This window comes from Grus americana, chromosome 3 (assembly GCF_028858705.1).
Source record: "Grus americana isolate bGruAme1 chromosome 3, bGruAme1.mat, whole genome shotgun sequence".
Taxonomy (NCBI): Eukaryota; Metazoa; Chordata; class Aves; order Gruiformes; family Gruidae; genus Grus; species Grus americana.
In genome coordinates, this window is record NC_072854.1 from 67,801,228 (window position 1) to 67,820,621 (window position 19,394).

A 19,394-nucleotide genomic window follows, 5' to 3' on the forward strand; every position below is an offset into this window, starting at 1 on the left:
CTGCAGTTCCCTGCTATCTGACTTTCAACAAGCCAAGAAAGATATTTATTTGAGGGAAGGGAGAGTAATGGAAGCACACTGGGTCCATCTAGAGAGACAATGTTGGCCTAAACCTAATAACTGAGGAATACCAGAGTATCTCATCTCTCTTACTAATAAGGTAGATTTCTTCAAAGTCAGGCTACCTGCCTGGATACTTGATGCTGAGGCATAATTCATTCTGAGCCTGCTTGCTAAGTTTTTTCTGGTTGACTGGTATTTATTGTAAAATTTATAATTTTAACCGTGACCTTAAACAATAACAAAATATGCGTGCGACAGTCCCAAAGATACTACTTTTACATTTGCCAGATACCTATGAAAAAAGGTACAAGAGAAAATGACAATAAAATAATTTTAAACTTGCAGTAATGTGTTAGATTACTTGCTAAATTCCAACAAGCTTTCTATATATTAGCTACCTAGCTATTTTTATTTTCTCTTTTCATTCATTTTGCATTTCTCTTTTTAGTTAGAGGAGGACACATGAAGCTTCCACACACAGTTAAACATAATTTCACACCAAAACAATTGAAACCTATGTGCAAAATAGGACAATTGTAGAAATGAGAAAGTTAACCTTTAAATTAATGATATACTCCTTGTCAGAGGTTTTAGAACTCAGACGGGCAAAGAAATTTCAAAGGAAAAATAAAATAAAGGAAATTTTTGTTCTGAGAATTCAACATACTTTGCAATTTTTATAGTAAACAATTTTTGAGTCAAAGAATATTTAGGATTCCCAGTGAAAAACAGATACTGAAAAATATTTAATAATTTCCTATCATATAAAATACGCTTGTTTATTTGTCTCCTTTCTTCTGTATTTTCCTATTTCAAGATACAGTTCCTGTGGGTGTAAAGCATAATGGACACACTATGTAACCAGCACATCTTCAAGCCACAAAAATAGTGTTCAAAAGATCCCTTCTGATATTTTGATTCAAGCATGACCAGGTTACTTCCTTCTTTCCTACTGAGGCATTCATAAAAGTATGCAGACAGGTATGACTTAACCAAGAGTAACAGAGGAAAAAACACACACAATTAGAATTAATCACCTCCTTATTACTATTTAGAAACATATATGTAGACATATGCTATGAACTTACATCTTCATTTGTTGTTTGATTGGAGCTGATCAAATATGTGTGAAAACCTGAGAGGCCAACAATGGACCATACTGAGAAAAAACACACCACAGCTTCCAGCACAGTAACTGCAAGTCAAGGAAATATATGCAAATGGAAAAAAAAAATATCCAATAACAAGTAGTTACAATTGCAAAATTCAGGGTAGTCAACTTATAGTCCACAAGTCTCTTGAGATCTTTGGGGTACTTCAAAGGGGTCAGCAAAAATTAAACTCAGAAAAGCAAGTCTATTGTCAGTAGGCTTTAGAGTACAGGTCACTGAATAGCATCCACAGCAGCCCATATTTAAGGGTCTGCAGATTGAAAAAGGCCAGAAACTACTGATTAGTGGTTCTGATCTTTATTGCTGAAGCTCATATTTTCATATTCACCCTATAAAAGTCATCACACCTGTATTAAGCCAGGTAAAACTGGTAAGTAACAGTAAATAACACTTCTGATGAGGTGATGAGAAGATCAAACGCAAGGCTAGCCAAATAGCAAAGACTGAACAGATATGTTTGTACAAATATTTAGTGAGGAGTGGGAGTCTTAAGCCAGGACTAAGGGTTCTAAATCTGTGCTCATATAGCAACAACAACTGACTAAACTGCATCTCAGACATATGTTTTAACTGCTAGACTCTCCTGTCTTTCCTCTGTTACCAAAGTTAAGATGCTGATAGGGATCCTAACACTAGCATCAAAGTGCATGAGACCACTTGCTCTCTAAAGTCCCTCTAATAGCTGGATATAGTCTACGTTACAATTGTGGGTGTGCCTGAATGGCCCAGCCTTTGCCAATGGCCCAGATGATAACTGTTAAGCCTGGAGTGTAAATAGTTGGGGTGGGGTTGAATACTCAAAACTGAGCAGCATTTGCCCAAAACTTATCACGTTAAAGAGGAAGACTACCAACTCCCAACTCACCATGCTGCTATTAAACAGTAGCTGAGGAATTAAAAGAAGACTTTTTGTAGGAGGCATCAGTCCAAAGTGTAAGAAAAATCACAAAACTTGGCAGAAGAGAACTTGAAGTGGAAACAGCAGCAGACAAAACTTGGTTTGGTACAGCCACAAGTCACTGCTGGCATCTGCCTAGCCCAAACAGAGCACCCTCCTTGTCAAACACTGTTAGTAGCCTGCATCCAGACAGCAGACTGCTGGTATGGGGTGCAACATATAGGCCCTTGCACCTGAGGTACATATATGTGAGCTCATGGGGTGCTTTCTCACCTGCGTGTTGCAGGCAGCAGCACAGGTACACATACAGCAAGAGCACTCACACCTCCAAGAGGGTAGCAAAGGTGTGCACATGCAGGTGTGCACGCACCACAAACTTTTCGGGGGTTAGTTACGGAATGGTGCTTAGATATTTGTAGGTATTTATTAACATTTCTTAAGTGTCTAATACAGCCATTTATCTTTTCTATTACTGATTCTGACCCTGAATACATAGTTATCCAGCAATCATTGATCTATATGTCATTAATGAATCAATAAACAGCTTCGATCCTGTTTTGAACTACATGAACTGAGTGATGTTGCACTGCAAGACCAACCTTTACCTTTTCTAATTTCCCCCAACTGCAACAAGGTAGATGAAAAGCACTGAATTACATTCTGCAGCATAGTACAAAAGTTAAAAATCAGACTGCACTATTAGCTTGTCCATTATTTTTAAAGCTTGCATCTTTCACTCATTTTCTTTTTTTGCTTTCAAACTACCTGAGTTTTCACTCCTTATAAACTGCATAACCCAAATGACATAAAGTAACCAGACTTTAAAAAGTGAGATTAGTATACTAGGAAAGTCAGTCAGCACTCAGTGTTGCATACTTACTACAGTTTATATCATTCCTTTAACTCTAAAGGAGTCATCATCTCAGCAATAAGACAATTCTAATAATAAGTTAATTCTAAACTTTATGTAATCAAGCATAAAGAGCAACTTTCTACAGAAGGCTTCTTGCCACAGTTTTTTATTTTATATATATATATATTTATTTACACACAATAGCCATGAACTCAGAATACATCTGCTTCAAGACTGGTATTTGCTACAATACTTCAATAGTAAATTTTTTTTTTTTTAGGGAACATGAATCAATAGCAGAAAAGGCTTTGGTTCCTAGAAAAATAGATATAATAAATCAGGAGGAACAAGACAATGGGAAAAAAATAGGATAAAAATAATCTGTATATTAACCATATGCCAACCTTCAGTGAAGTCAGTTTCCAAGACAACTTCAACTCAATATATTCCAGAACAAGGACACAGTCTTAAAACATACAAAAACATCTTAATGCTGAATCTATCAATAGGAGAGAAATATTACAGCTCCTCATCATTATACAGAGACAGAGGCTGGAAAATGCATGTATAGACATAAGTATTTGTGATAAATAATCCTATTAGTTAACAGTAAAGAGTCTTTTATTACAGGTCTGCTCTCACCTAATAGATTGGGAAATACCTGAATTGTCTGTATAACTTCCCCTAGAACCTACTTCACTCAGAGTGGTTTAAAAGCCAGAAGAGAGCCATTTGCATTCTGAGCAAATCTGCTCCAAAAGCAGCAGGAGGACCAAAGTGCATTGCTGAGCAGCATGTTCACTACTCTCTCCCTCTCATCTCCTACTCAAATTATGTGGAGTCAATCCAACACAAGACAGGAACTCAGCCGACTGTGCAACAGCCACAGCTAAAGCAAGGAGAACGAGAGAGAATGGATAAGGAAGCAGACTGTTAGCAGAGGGTTCAGAAAGGTATAAAAGAAGGCAACAGCCCAAAAACATTATGCACAATAAAAGTTCACCTAACTGGGCTTTGAGAGGGTAGAAATTGTAAGGAAGGCTGTAGATGACCACTGTTGGGTAGAATCTACACACCAAGACTAAGAGGAAGAATCACCAGGTCAGAAAAGGGGGACCTGAGAGGGAGAGGTGCTCCCTGCAACCTCATCAGATGACTGAGCACATCACTAACAAGATGTTTCTCGCCATGATCACACTCAACAGAGTCCTGAACAGTGAGTTTCTCCCTCCACATGGTAATTCCTACTGACAAAAAAGGGAATTCCTTTCAGTTCCCCACTAAAAGGGACTTCTTTCCCAAGAGACTTCTTTCAGTTCCCTGCACCAAGATCTAAAAAAACCTCTAGAACAGCAGAGGTGTTTTATGTTAGATTAACATGACTCCATTAATTAAATATGAGTCCATTAATTAAAAGCCAAACCCCCAAAAGCAATATATTCTCAACATAAAGTATAACTTACTAGCATAATATGGTATAACACTCCCTTTGTATTTCACACAAAATTGTTAGCAGGCTAGAAATGGCAATGTTCTCTATGCCTGAATTGACTGGCTTGCTCCATACCAGCATTCCCACTACTATTTGGCCAATTTGATTTTTTTTATTGTTAGGAACTGTAACCAAGCTATTAAATTGTCCAACATATCACTATCAAACCAGACCATTTCTACAAGATGCGCTACTGAGTCTTTCAAAGCAGCACATCTCTGAATACAAAATTATGAATAAGCAGTCCATTGTTCCTGTACAAGGATCCTCAAATGCATAATCAACTACCTTTTGATTTAAGGACAATTGAAAGCTATTCTCAGTTTGAAAATAGTTTGAAAGAATCATCTTTTGTAAGAAGTGATTGTAATTGTTTTAATTGAAAGCTATTGTTGTGCTATTTAGAACAGTTTGTGCTTTGTAAAATTATCTGTACAAAGAAAAAATCTGAACAGCGGCTTTATTTAAAAAGGGAGTTTACAGCTCAGTGACTCTACCTGATGAACACACACACACAAATATCTTGGAGAATTTGACACATGGAAAAACTACCTGGAAAGAGAGGTCTGTCTTTGTGCACAACTACAAATGACAGCAACTTTTTTCTTCCTACTCTTCTGTGGAAAAGAGCAAACTGTGTGAGGCACAACAGACAAAAGACTTTTCCTCAGCAGAAGTATGGGAAAGAATCCTTTTTATAGTATCTTTGTGTGAGGTGCAAACTGCTTATTCAGACACAAACTATTCAAAACATATACATAAGGAGTGGGAAGCTTACAGTCTGTAAAGAAATGTAAGGAAGAAACTAAACAGAAGATATGTCGGCTTCCATTTTTCCATTATGTTAGCTGCTTCAGACAAAGGGGCCTTTTCTGTTCTCACTGAGAAAAGAATATACAGAAAGCTCCTGTGAAGTAATAAAAAGAACACGGGAGTACTTACAGAATAGAACCACCGAAAGGTTTGGGATGGAAGGAACCTTTTTAAAGACCATCTAGTTCCAAGCCCCCTGCCATGGGCAGGGACACCCTCCACTAGACCAGGTTGCCCAAAGCCCCATCCAACCTGGCCTTGAACACTGCCAGGGATGGGGCATCCACAACTTCTCTGAGCAACCTGTTCCAGTGCCTCACCGCCCTCATTGGCTTTCTTTGTTATAGCCAACCTAAATCTACCCTCTTTCAGTTCAAAACCATTGGCCCTTGTCCCGTCACTACAGGCCTTGGTAAAAAGTCTCTCTATGTCTTGCTTATGAGCCCCCTTTATATATCCAAAGGCCACAGTAAGGTCTCCCCAGAGCCTTCTCTTCTCCAGGCTGAACAACAATAGTAGTCCCTGTCTATGCATGAGTATACTTCCATGTAACTTAACAGAAGCTGATACTTGAAAATGACTTCTCTAAAAACCGTAAATCAACGTAAGAATACCTTTAGGAATTGAACTCTTCAGGGACAGCTTATGGTTTCAGTTGTTCCACAATCTACTTTTTCTATCCTGACAAGAACCAGTCATTTTGGCTACTTTCTGTTGCAAAAGCAGAATAATTATTGCATATTTTAAATCAAACTACAGCATGGGTATAGCATGAGATATATTAATGAATTCAGTCACAAATACATGGAGCATATTTCCAACACACATGGAAACTACAGACCTTTGTCAAAAGTACTACTCTGCAAAAGATGACAAATAGAAAACACCCCCGGCTATAGTCTCTTTCCTACCTCCAACATGTGGCGAGAAATCCTATTGTGCAGGAAGTGATGAAATCATTAACTGATAAAGTCCCAAATGCATGTATCCAGCAATAGTAAGAAAAAAAAAGCAAAAACACATCTCAGATTTTATTTTGCAACAAGATCTAGAATTTGTTTCAGTGAAAGGATATCTTGCAGGACTGTCCTTCAGGGCATTGAGGAATCCTGTTTGTTGAGAACCTGTAGAAATAGAACTCAAAATTACCAGCTGAGTAAGAAATCGGACTACAGGCTCTTTTCACTATAGTTAACACAATTAATATGTGAAGATCAACCTAATAATCATAGAACAGATTTACTAACATGAATCTGAGAATACGCTGCTCAGCGGCAACATCAAAAAAAACCTTGGGTAAGTTATCAGGTCTAACATCTGCAGGATATTTTCTCAGTCATACCAAATTGATGCACGCATACTTTCCCATGAACAAGATTTCTGATTATCCCTGTTCTTTTCAGGCCTAATATGGAAACAAAAAAATATGAGCTACTGTTGTATTTTGAAATACTATTTTTGAAAGCAACTTTTTGACTTGGAAAATTTATTCTTTAAACCCGGATTCTCAACTTTCCCTCCTTTGTTCTGGAAGCAGCCAAAGTTCTCTAGACTATAATCTTGCTCCTACTGCACCTGCACAGAAGGTTTTTCTAATAGGTGTTTGTTGCCTCTGTGCAAATAAGAAAATAACTGCTAGCTGAAAAGAGCTCAGAGCAGCGTGATCCAATGAACTAGAGACGCAGAAGCTTCCACTTGGGTTACACAACCATGAGATATTAATCAAAAGGGGGAAAATGACAATTTGCTGATTGCAACAAGTGAATTAGTTTGTAGAAACTGACTCAATTTCACATAGCTATAGCACATAGTTTGCATTTTACTATATAACTTAAATAATTTAAATACATCAGGTTGAAAGTCTTTCCCACAGGAAAATTTTTCCCCTTCGCTAAATTCATCTGAAGATTGGTATGAAGAGAGAAGAATCTTGTCTTTAAAACAAAAAAGAAAAATATATACATGTGTGTATACACATATAGATTCTCTAGACCTGCCTGGTCAATTTTACTGTTTGCCATTAAAAAGAGAAAATTACTTACCTTGTATTTCTGAGCCTTTTCAGACTCTCATAACTGGTTCTTAGCCTCAAGGCACAAGACTAATGGAACTCCCCCCTACCTTCTTACTATTTTTAGGATCCTTAATGGCAATGGCAGCAGGTAGGTGTGATCTCAATTCCCTACTGCTGGTCACACTTTTCCAAGCAGTTCCCAATATATGAGAAGGGAAAGGTTCCTCACTGCAACAAACAGCTGAAATACTGATGCCTCAAACAGAGCTGAGTAACTGTGAAAACAGACACTACTACTGAAAATGTATTGAGCTTGGGGAGATGGAAGAAAATCTTGCAAGACAATACCTTTAAAGTATCTTATTCACAAATTCATTTTATAATCTTCAATAATATTACATGCCCACATTCTTAATCCTGGAAAGGGCAAACTTCCAATGAATGCCTCAGGAGGCGACAGAAAACAAAAAGTTAAGATGTATCTTATATCTCATCACCACATAAGCCCACCAAAAATTATAAAAATACCAGCTTGTAAGATGTATTTAAAAATAATACAAATTTAAAAAATTTGTCTAAATCAAGAGACATTTAAAAAACCAAAACAAAAACTGGTTTCCTATGTAATCAACAAGGTCAGAGAAGAAAACTCCCTATTAGGATGAATCAAAAAGGATTTTTTTTTTTTTATGTCAATGCCTACAAGTTGCTATAAATATCCCTCAGTCCCTTCCCAAAAGAATATTGTCAGAAGGCATTCAGTCTAACATAGGACAACTAGAAAAAAGTGTTGCTGAAGGTAATCCTCCTAGGATTGTCTTCAGAAAAGCTAAGAACAGGATTTGATTAAGGCAGCAGGACTTCCTCTAGAATCAAGAATTTTGCCAGGGCTTATGGAAATACATATGGATGACTTTGAAACACTGCAGGAAGATCACAGTCCCAGGTGTAAAACCTGAGACTCTATTCAGACACATTAACACAAAGCGGTCTATGCCAAGTGCAAAGGTTCAGATTGAGTAACTGAGAATCCTGCTTACTGGTTAGCATCAGCTGAAGAACCGCAGGGCTGCAAAACAGAGCACACATAGTTGAGTGGGAACTACTAGAAAGGTAGATATGAGGACTTCTAGAAGTATGGTAGGCACAGAGTGGAGTGATCGATATGATAAAAAACCTTATTTGTAAAGAACTCTTTTTTTTTTTTTTTTTTTTTTTGACACAGTCAAGATTATAGTAGATAAATTTGAAAGCTGGGCTTGAAGCTCAAATGTAGCAAACAAACATCAAGGAACTAATCACAATTCATACGTGCTCCCATTGCCTTTGAGGACCAACCAATCTTCCGAACTAAGGTTTCTCCTGTCTCATCCAAGGTGGAAAAGCCTCTATAGCAAGAACATTTTACAGCTGATATACTGACAATTCAGCATTTAAAACTTACATTATCTGTAACACCTACACAATGCTAAAGTGCTTCTCAACCCCACAGAGACACAATTCATTTCTCTGATCTTTGTCTAATTCATACTTAGAATTAACTATGGATACTGTAAAGTTAAAATCCACTGGATACATCTACTTGACATACAGAACATGAAATATTGGCATAATATTGGTAATTCATCTGTTGAAAACTAAAGAAAAAAAGCACTGTGGTCTTTGTGAAATAAAGGTAGGCTAACTTAAAAAGTAGCTTTAAAATGTCAGACTGGTAATGTTCTCAACTACTGACTTCTAGCAAAGTAAGATGACAGAAAAAAACTCCCATGCTTTCTTCTTAAATGTAAAAGGTGTGTTGTATAAAATCATGTATGCCCAAATAAATGTCAAGTATTAATGGAAAGTGTTCTCTTTCCAATAATTACTTTTTCTTTTTTAAACAATATGTACATCTTTTCTCTGCTCTTTCAACTGGTATTAGAAATGCTGTATCTGGCGTGAGAACAACTTGTTGATGCAGACTTCTTCAAAATTAAGTGCCCCTAGTTCTAGTCTATGTGCTAGATTTCTGAGCTATAGGAGAGCCACTCAGTGCTCTCATCCTTCTTTTGTGAAGCACAAATAAGAGCAGGAGTTCTGCTTTTTAAAATAAAAATTTTCCCTGCACAGTGTAAGCAATTTAGGAAATTGAGCACAATTTGGCATATTTTTCAGTAAAACAGTCTCTAAATGTTGCCATTATCAAGTTAGCTTTATAGATGTGTTATAAACTGAAATTATTACTTTTATCAGGTTTCCACTGTAATACAGAATACAAAGAAAGAAAAAAATCACATTTCCAAAATGATTAGAGAAATACTGTTCAAGGCAATATCCTATATAATTAGTGAAAAGATAGAACACTCTTAAGCTTCCTAGTGATAGTGGGTTAAGAACCCCCACAACTTACAAAAGATCTTTAAAGACAAGTCATATAACCTTTCACCATAAATTAGATCATCATCATCATCTAGGATCTAGCAAAATTTGTTAGGTGTGTGAAAAAAGGACAGTACCCAAAAGTCTTGAAAATACCCTACTCAAACCCAATCCAGTATACAAATAAAAATCAAAGTCATGAATATTCATCTTCCTATAGCTTATCTGATTCACTCCATTATGAATTGGTCATTCTCAATATGTCTATGCAAATGAAGTATCTTGTGTTAAAAATAGGGTAGAGAAAGATGTAAAACTGAACAGCAAGCAACAAGAAGCGTAAAATAACTCCAGTCTATTTCCTAATAATTTACCTGTTTCTTTGGATAGCAACTGACTCATGCTTACAGTCAAAAAAAGCTCACAAAAGTTCTTTGGGAAAATGGTACTATCTGTATACTTAGACATACAATATGTGTGCTGCTTTTCCAATAAATCATCCATAAAAGGACAAAAAAATTAAGAAAATTAACACTGCATTAAGATAAAGCCGGCGCTAGATCAGTGACTACCATGACCAGGGTCTGCTAAAGACCAGAATGGGACTCACTGGGGATTGTGAAGCTTCAGAGAAAAGGCAAATAAATAAATAAATAAATAAACCCTGAATGATCAAAAGATTAACTTAAAAATAAAAAACTCAAGCAAATGGCTACATACGTAATCTCATTTCACCAGCATACTTACGAAGGATGACGTGGGTGATAACGAATGCAAATATAAAGACTGTCAGAAAGGACAGAGATAAAATAAACATATAAAAAAATCTGTAGTTTCTTTTCCCCACACAGTTGCCTACCCAGGGACAGTGGTGATCAAACCGTTCTGTAATGAGAGGCAGAAGAAAAAAAAATGGAAAACAATTAATAAAATGCTGTTTATTTGAAAAAAGCTCTCTGAATACTATATTAAAAGTCATGATTTAACTGGCATTTACAAATTAGCCACAGAGAAATTCTTACTTAGAAAGGAAAAAATAGAAAAGAAAAAAAAGTATTTTAATGAAACCTTACAGCTTTTAAAGAAATCAAAACATGGCTGAGGTGAGGTCCTGTTAAACTACCAGCATTATTGTGATAAATTGTGCAGTGAGACCAAAACGCATGTATTTATTCACTGTCACATGGAGCAGTACCAACTCAATTGTATTTTGTTTTTTTTAAAAATAAAGGGGTTTTTCTTCCAGTGACTTTTCTACTCAAAATTGGAGGTTTTGATATTTTATTTATCTCTGACATGATTACACCTCTGACTTATGTCTACTATCATCTTAACCATCCATTATGGTATATGAAATATTTACACCCTCCCACTTCCTTTTATTGCTTCACTCAAAATAATCTCCATTCCAGACCACCTATTTTCCATTTAGAGTTGACACTGTCATACAGAACCATTCAAAATAGCGAAGTCTTTCACATAAACCTTTTTTCAAGTGTTAAAATTCAGTCAGTCTTGTAAAATTTGCTTATACTTCTTTTGGGTTTGGGGTCATTGGGTTTTTTTAAATAATTTACTCAATCTTGCAGGAATTTTCTGTAAACCACACAGTAAAAAAAATTGTTAGATGTCATCTGAATGCTCTATTACCCTTTGCACTATAGGCTCCCTCTTCTTTTTACTAAACCAAACCCTTTCCCTTTATTTCCCGAGAGATGAACTCATTCATGAGACAGGAAAAGGCCAGGGTGGGTCTGAAATGAGTGTCCCCAACACGGAGAGACATGCCCAGCACTGGGAAGCAGCAGAGTTCACTCACTCTGCTTCTCCCCAGGCAGCCTGGACCATCCCCCATCCCAGTATGCCAGGTAATGGAAACAGAGAGATTGTCAGGAAACAAACTGGCATTTCCTATCTTTGCTTTGCAGATTACACAGACAGAATTTTAATTTTTTTTAATCGAATCCAAGATCATAACAGAAGACAGATGCTCTCATGCTGACTCTCTACGTCTCTCTGATCCTTGTCCAAATCCCGTTTTATTTTATGTGACTTCTATGCCTCCATTGATGTACAATATCAAACTATTTGTAATTTCACAGGAAAGGCAAACTATAAATTTGAAGGCACATCTGCCCAAGCTCAGCAGTTTATTTTAGCTTTATGTTAAAGACCTACACAACAGGTTTTCCATGAAGGATGTATATAGTAATATCTTAATTTTTTTTTAAAAAAAAAAGTCAGAACAACATGCACAACAGATTTCTGAGTTCACCAGACTTTCAGGGTTTTTTTAAAATGGTTTTGCGTGACAGCTATTTGGACCACATGTGTCTGCCATAAATCTGTTTCAAATTCCAAGGAGGCTATTCAAGGTGCATTTACTGAACCTTCTTAGGATAAGGCTTCAGAAATACTTTGATTTAATGAGTACTGCTAAGAATACCAAGATCTAAACAACCTGGTATCTAAAAGGGTAGGTGATACTACCTTTATTCAGTGCAACACAGTGGTATTCCCAAAATAAGTTGACATTGCATTTGTAAAGTGCTTATTTTTACATTTGTGCTTCTGAATGAGTCTTTATGTTCTGATAAACACTTTACTTCATTTAGTGGGTACCTCATATAACACATGAACAAATAATAACACAAAGAAAACTACAGTTACAGAGCCTTTTGTAGAGCATAATCTTAGGGTACTTTTGTATCCTACTGCTTCAGAAAAAAAAAAATTAAATCATGGCATGTCTTTGGAAGATGAATTCCGTATATACACATTCATTCTTTTCTACGCTGACGTGGTAGGAATCAACAAATTATATTGGCATAAAGCTCAGTTTCTAGCCATGAAACAATATTTAGATATATGTAGACATCTATTTGATAGATTCAGATAAATGCAAACACACACACATACACACACACCCCTATCTATAAACACACATACATATACACACATACACACATGTATATTCCTTACTAAAGGCTGACTTGATATCTTTAACCTACTTGTCACTCTTCTCCAATTTCTGTATTCAAACTTTCTCGGTAAACTGAAAGGCTCCACCTTCTCAATAAATACCTCAATAAATGCCAATTATTGGGAACCCAAGATGTTTGTAAAGCAGAAATGGAGAGAAAAGGCTGGATACGAAAAGCACTGCTACAGCATTAAATCTGAATCAACTCTAATGAAAAAGGAGAAGTATTAAAGGGTTTACATGAGTGTTATGAATGAATAAACTGGGCCTCATTTTTCTCAGTCATAAAATAGAAAGGGATGTGACATTTATGCTATATGCCACAAAACGGTATATTAAAAAGCAAGGGATTATTCCACTCAGCAGAGCACAAATATGCAAGCTAAAGATAATAGCCTTACAGCTTGTGAGCTGCTCTGCATAGTTGTTAATGCAAGAGAAAACAGTCAACACTGGCAAAAATGAAGACACATACTAAGCATAAACTTCTAATGCTATTAAGAAATATAAACTCTCTTAAATCTAGAGCTATTTCTTCTTCCTTACAAAAAGACATGGCTTAATAAGTAAGATTAAGCAAGAAAGAACACAGTATCTTCAGGTTCACCTCTGGCACTCCAGACGCCTGCAAACTAAACAACCAACGATATGGAAAAGGAAGGTCTGCCTGACATCTCTACTTGGCTTGGACAATGTTAGCAGCAAAATTAAGACTTACCTTCACTTAGAAATGAAAAACTACTGGTGCTGAGAAAAATTGGAAATTCTGGCCCTCATATACTTAAAATGCAGAGCAAATATAAATGCAGTGGATGGTTATGAAGAATAACAGCCTGTTTAGAGGTGATGACTGCAGTTCTGGTTTAACTTTACAGGGTATAGTTAAGGTGCTGCTGTATTTGATCAGACATTTGTGACAAGGTTAACGTAAAAATATTTGAGGCAAATGAAGAGAATCAAAACACTGGTAATACAAAATCTTGTTAATAAGAAGTACATTGGAACTCTTAAAGAGGGAGAAAGCAAGCTGCAAGGGCTGAAAAGTTTGTCTATGGAAACATCCCATGGATAGAAAAGTTGTGACAGATCATCCTCCTGCACTCAATTTTAAGCAAAAGGAGCAAGGTATTTGCCTTCAGGATGTGGCATGACATTACAGCCATATCTACCTAATCGAGAACTACTGCTAAAACAGATGGCCCAGCTTCTCCCCTTTTAGCAGTCCTGCGAACAATCTCTTGCCTGTGTGTTTATGGCTCTCTGTCCTTAGACCAAGCCTGCTGTTCATTCACCCTTTGGGGAGCTGGTTGACAGAGCCAGATGAACTTAAAACTATGGTTAATCTTATGTGGCCTAGCTCATCACAGTATCAGACAAACACCAAAGCTGGCCTAAGTGAAGTAGTGAAAACACACTGCTGGAGAAGGGATGAAATGACCCTTTCAGAAGCAGCTAAGTGTTAATTCAGCTTAGCTGTAACGCCAACCTTACTACAGGTTAACACTTATCAGGACAGCAGGAGAAATCTAGTTTTGATTCATTTTTCAGGGTGTGAGAACAAAAGCTGAAGGAAACAAAAAAGACTGAGGAAATGTGTGAATATTTTATAAGGTGAAGTATCAATGAAAAGACGAGATGGATAAATGGAGGCTAAAAATGCTGCTGTAAAGACCACAGAAAACCAAAGAGGTAAGAAACCTCAAGAACTGTCAGTAAACCTACAACAGTGATTTTATTTTATTAGTCTTTCCCAAGTGATCAGACTGTTTGAATTTGGATAGTAAGTTCTCAGGACTGCCAGCACCCCAATGACCAAATCCAAAGGGTGAGGCTTCACAATGTACCTGAGCCAATCTAAAACCTTAGTAGCAGTGAAAGAGATGGTCACTCAGAGATGCTGCCTTTCCTGCCACTTCCACCCGCTTGCTTCTTTCATTACTTAAGCTGCTGATGAGTCAGGTCAGTCCCTGAACTGGCAGGAAAGAAAAAATGGAATTATTTTGTTCATTGCTTAGTGAGAAAAAATGACTTAACAGCGGCTAAGGGCTGTGCGAACAGGCACAAAGGAGAGAATCATGCAAGTTGTGGAGGGTAAGAGGATGAAGTTCAGATACTGTCCCTTCGGAAGCAGCAAGCTGTCAGCATAACTCATCAGTCTCATTAACACTCACCTAATAATACATACTAATCAAATGACAGAACATACAAGTTACATCATACTTTAGACATGTCTCAGTTTTTACCTTCCTTGAAACATTTACATTTGAAAACTTGCTTAAGAGACATCAACTGCTGGATATCTCAGATAAAAACAAAAGTGAGAACATTTCCCATTTTAATAAGCAATGGTCTTATAGATGGAGAGTGTTTCCTTCAGAAGCCATGCCAAAGCATGTTCCTTGCTGCTCAGAACCAAAGAGTCAAATGTCTACTTTTCCACAGCACAGCATGTAGACTCTTAAACCCTTAAATGTTCAGCTTCCGCTTTTCAATCACCACACTCCAGGAAACCACATACAAAGTGACCCCAATGCTTTCCTTCCTCTTTCAAAACATTTAATAAAAGCTTTACAATTTACAAGGAACAAAAAAGCATTTTTACATGGAACATTTTGTAGGCCAGCTTGGCCTTTCAGTTTACAGCTTTTCTTGTCTGTTCACACTGTGCTCTCAGAAACTTTTATTATTATTTATGAACTGCTTCCTTTTTCCTTTGCTCAACTGGATCACTGCACGCCAACATACATTTTCTAAAGCTTAATGTGAAGACAGGTCTCAAATGTAAAAAGTTTGCAGGTGCAAAAATATCTAGGTCACATTGCTAGGAGATTCCAACAAGCACAAGTTAGAATTCACTTGCTAATTCTTCCATCCCATTCAAGTAAAGTATTGTAGAGCAAAGACACAAACTTAAGGCATTCACCCAATGTTACCATCTCTATTTAACCCATGCAAACATGTATCCCAGGACCAGGAAGAGTCAACAGCCTGCTACTCAAATCTTGTGTCAGTCAAAAAAATCACATCACAACTCAACCAACTGGGCCAGCATTACTCAAAATTACTTTTGATAGCAGCAGTACAACATAGGACTACAAAGTCCATTGTTGTGGATACACACTGAGCAATTATGTAGAGATACCAACACAGCTGGACATATTTATAATGATGACAATTACAGCTTTTTGTAGGACTGATGTCATGATATGACCACATCTATTCAGGCTTCTTGACTTGATATATTGTATGACAAATGGTACTTTCAGAATTTGGTTGCTCTTGAAATGTTTAGGAAAACAAATGAGGTTTTGAAAAGTCCATATAAGGAATACTTTTTATTACAAAATACAGCAGTCCAATCACAACAGCCTGCTGAGACTCATGTACACATACACAAAAGCAAATATAACCATGGCATTAAGTTCTCTACAGTCAGTTCAGAATATCTGATAATTTAACATAATTAATAAAACCCTCTTGTATCTGATATTCATAGCACATTCATAAAAACTACCCTTAGCTCAGATGTTCAGTTCCACTGACTGAAGTCATGACTCCTAAGAAGATTGTTTATTTAATCATATTTAAAAAAAACCCCACACTGATGGGACTTGTCATCAGTTGGCAACAGCAATCAATTACATGGATCAATTTAACTTACACAACATTCACCTGTGTGACAGTCATTCCCCTGACAATGCCTTTGCTGTTACTTTTGTGGAATGAAATCAGAGTAGAAATTTATATGAAAAAAATGGTTAATAACAAAAGACCAATTGCAAGTTACATTTATATGCACGATGATGTTATTTTAGAACATCTGTGATGGACAATCCACAATGGATCGTTTAAATCACCGAGCTTCAGTACTTTTGTACTCTGATCCCAAATCAAAACACCCCGAGAAACTCAAGTGGAACAGGAAGAGCCTTCTAGGCTCAAGCTTACATTTGGGAAATACTCAGCAAGGGTTTACTCCAGATTACATTCTGGACACTACACTAATCTCTACAACGTGATGCAAACTGAAGCAGTAATGTAACACTGGGAAAGATGGGACTTTATTAATGAAATAATAATGTCCATAGATATCTACAACAAAAAGTCAATCAGAAATGTAAACACAATGGCTACTCAACAAAGTATTTAAACAATTGTAACGGTGAAACATGTCTCAGACAGCTAAGCTATTTGGGCGGGGTTTTTTAAGAAAATCAGTTGCAATGTCAACTTTTACCATGCTAATAATCAACTTCAATAGTGGCAGACTAATGTTATTCACAAAAAGAAAATAAACATGCTTAATTTTTAAAATAAAAATAGCGATTGATTTATTAGGAAAACATCCAGCCATTGCCCCAGGATAGCTCATAGTAATTAAACTATATTGTCACATAGCTCACTTCATTGCTACCTCCAATAATAAATGTTGACTAATTAGCAACAACCCCTTTTGACTGCATGCACATTAATGGTGACATTTTCAAAGGCGGCAGCAGCAGCAATTTAGACTATTCTTTGACAGGTACCAAGAGTGCACAGTGAAGGACCTCACTGCTTAACAGCATCTCCTTACACACCTATTCTTGTCAATAGAATACCTTCACACTCTGGGAACCAAACAAGTGCCAGACGCACACCCAACCGTGGTGGAAGAGAGTTAAAAAACCCCACTTGTCCCTAGGTGATGTGTAGTATCCTGATCAGGTATCAGCATCCACAAAAGTTTGTGGATTTGTTCCTCTCTTTTCTACATGAAAGCACATTTTTTTTTTTACACACTTCTGTTGCTGCCTTGTATCTGCCTTTGAATTCCTTAACTGTCTTCCAAATTGTTATTGCACCAGATGTAAATATTTGTTTATTTTCTTACATACCTTCCCCCCCCCCCTTCTTCATTTTTCCTGGTAATTTCTCTCTTTAATTTTTACTCTGACATCTGAGGTTTACAACATCATTTTCACAGTTGGGTATTATTATGATCATCCCTGCTTTTTTTATATGCAGACTGATACATAAGCCACAACCTCTCTCTGAAGTAACCTATAATACTATTATCTTTTTAAATGAGACTTTCTGCCATATTTCCTAGTGCTTTGGTTTAGACTTAAAAACTCTTTGACATATGATCCCTGAATTTCTAAAGTACATCTAGTATATAGGTGGCACAATCATAAACAAATAATATATCACTTCTGTAAGTGTTGGTGCGTAGTCTGTTTGGCAGCTTCTTGGGTGCCCCAAAAAGGTAGCTGAAAGACAGCCAAAGCCATTTCTCACATGTGAAAATTGGGAAAAAATATACAAGAAAATAAAAGCAGAACAAAAAAAGACATAGCAGCCAACTTTGTAGTTTTAACTGTTCAGCTGAAGAGTCACTTCAAGAGACCCAGAGCTAAGGTTTACCAGGATCAAAAATCAGGCCCCAAAATGAAGTGAAAATTGTACTCTCTTCATTGCAGGAAATGTAAGGAAAGAAATAGGCAAAGGTCATGAAAAGGAACTGAAAGCAAGAAAGGAGATAATAAAGTAATGAAGGAAGAGTGCTACAGAACAGAATTAAACCCAAGCAAAACAAAGTCCTCACATCAAGTTAATGCACACTGATTATCAAGGACCACAGAGTCCTCGGAAAAATCATTCTCAGACACAGTGTCAGTGTTGTGAAAACCAAACAGTTACAATGCCATGTCTCAGCCTGTTTTTTAAGTAATTTGTGTTCTGCAGGCTGGAAGATGGTGGTATCTGAAGTGACTACAGGGAAGAGCTTCTCCCAGAACACAGTGGTAATTCTCAGTCTTTGTCTTACGTTGTGTGTGTTATATGTTAGATGTGTTTTAATAATTAATTCCCAATTAAAAAAAAAAATCACAATGCTGGTGCCTAATCTGGAAAACTACTTTTAAAAACAATGATTTTATCCAAATTCTGCTGTTTGGCATACTGCTGGGTACACAACACATTGTATTTTCAAAACAATAAATTAATGTGGTCCAGTCAAGACCAAAACCAAAAGACAATGCCTACAATTGCCTGGCAGAAGTGCTTTACAGAAGCAATGATTTAACCAGAAAGGCAGTGTCTATTGGCTTCTAATATAGCATATTTTCTGTCAAAATTTCTGGCAAAATCTTGACACTTGGTCTCATGTTTAGGATCTATAGAAAAGCAGACTTACAAGTGAGAGGAACCCTATCTCCTACAGGAAACAGAAACGTCAATAGAAAATGCCAGTATGGTATGTGCGCCTTCAGGACTACTGGCACCCTGGTTCCCCATCTCAAAAAGTTTATATTAGGTATAAAGAAGGCCAACCAGGATCCGTCAAGAGCTATTGGAAAAACACCAAGGGATAACCCTCTAGGGTTCAAGAAGGCCTATGCTGAAAATTTCTGAGTGCATGAGAATATTCAGCAGGAAGCATCCCCGTGTGCTTGCCCTCTTCTCCCATTCTTCCCCAGAGATCCACTCTGGCCATGGCAGGAAACGGACTACTGTATGAACCAAAAATTTGGTCTAACTTAGTATGGCATTCTTATGTTCATCGGTGATCTCTGAAAAATCAAACTAAATGTTTCAAAGTTAAGTTGTGACATCCTATTTCAAAAATTTGAGCTTTGAATCCTCTGTGGAAACAAAAATCACATGTTGAAAGAAACACAGTGGAACTGCAGAAGAGAAGCTATCTTTATCCATCAGTCACACACAAATTTACAATATACAGATTCTGAAACCAATAAAAAGG

The 19,394-nt window shown here is 36.8% G+C and overlaps 1 protein-coding gene across 8 annotated transcripts in view; it reads right to left on the bottom strand.

Moving 5' to 3' along the window:
• The window catches only part of ZDHHC14 (zinc finger DHHC-type palmitoyltransferase 14), a 118,300-nt gene that overhangs the window by 19,069 nt on the left and 79,837 nt on the right, over positions 1 to 19,394 (bottom strand). For 7 of the 8 annotated variants that reach the window (XR_008576241.1, XR_008576240.1, XM_054819163.1 and 4 more), the window contains exons 4-6: positions 10,414 to 10,551; positions 6,367 to 6,415; positions 1,152 to 1,254 (exon numbers count right to left, since the gene is read on the bottom strand). Coding sequence is in view for 6 of the 8 variants with exons in the window: in XM_054819163.1 (XP_054675138.1) it covers positions 1,152 to 1,254; positions 6,367 to 6,415; positions 10,414 to 10,551 (290 nt within the window). In the remaining 2 variants the exon portion in view is untranslated. The remainder of the gene's footprint in view (positions 1 to 1,151; positions 1,255 to 6,366; positions 6,416 to 10,413; positions 10,552 to 19,394) is intronic. The other variant, XM_054819162.1, reaches the window with a different exon arrangement.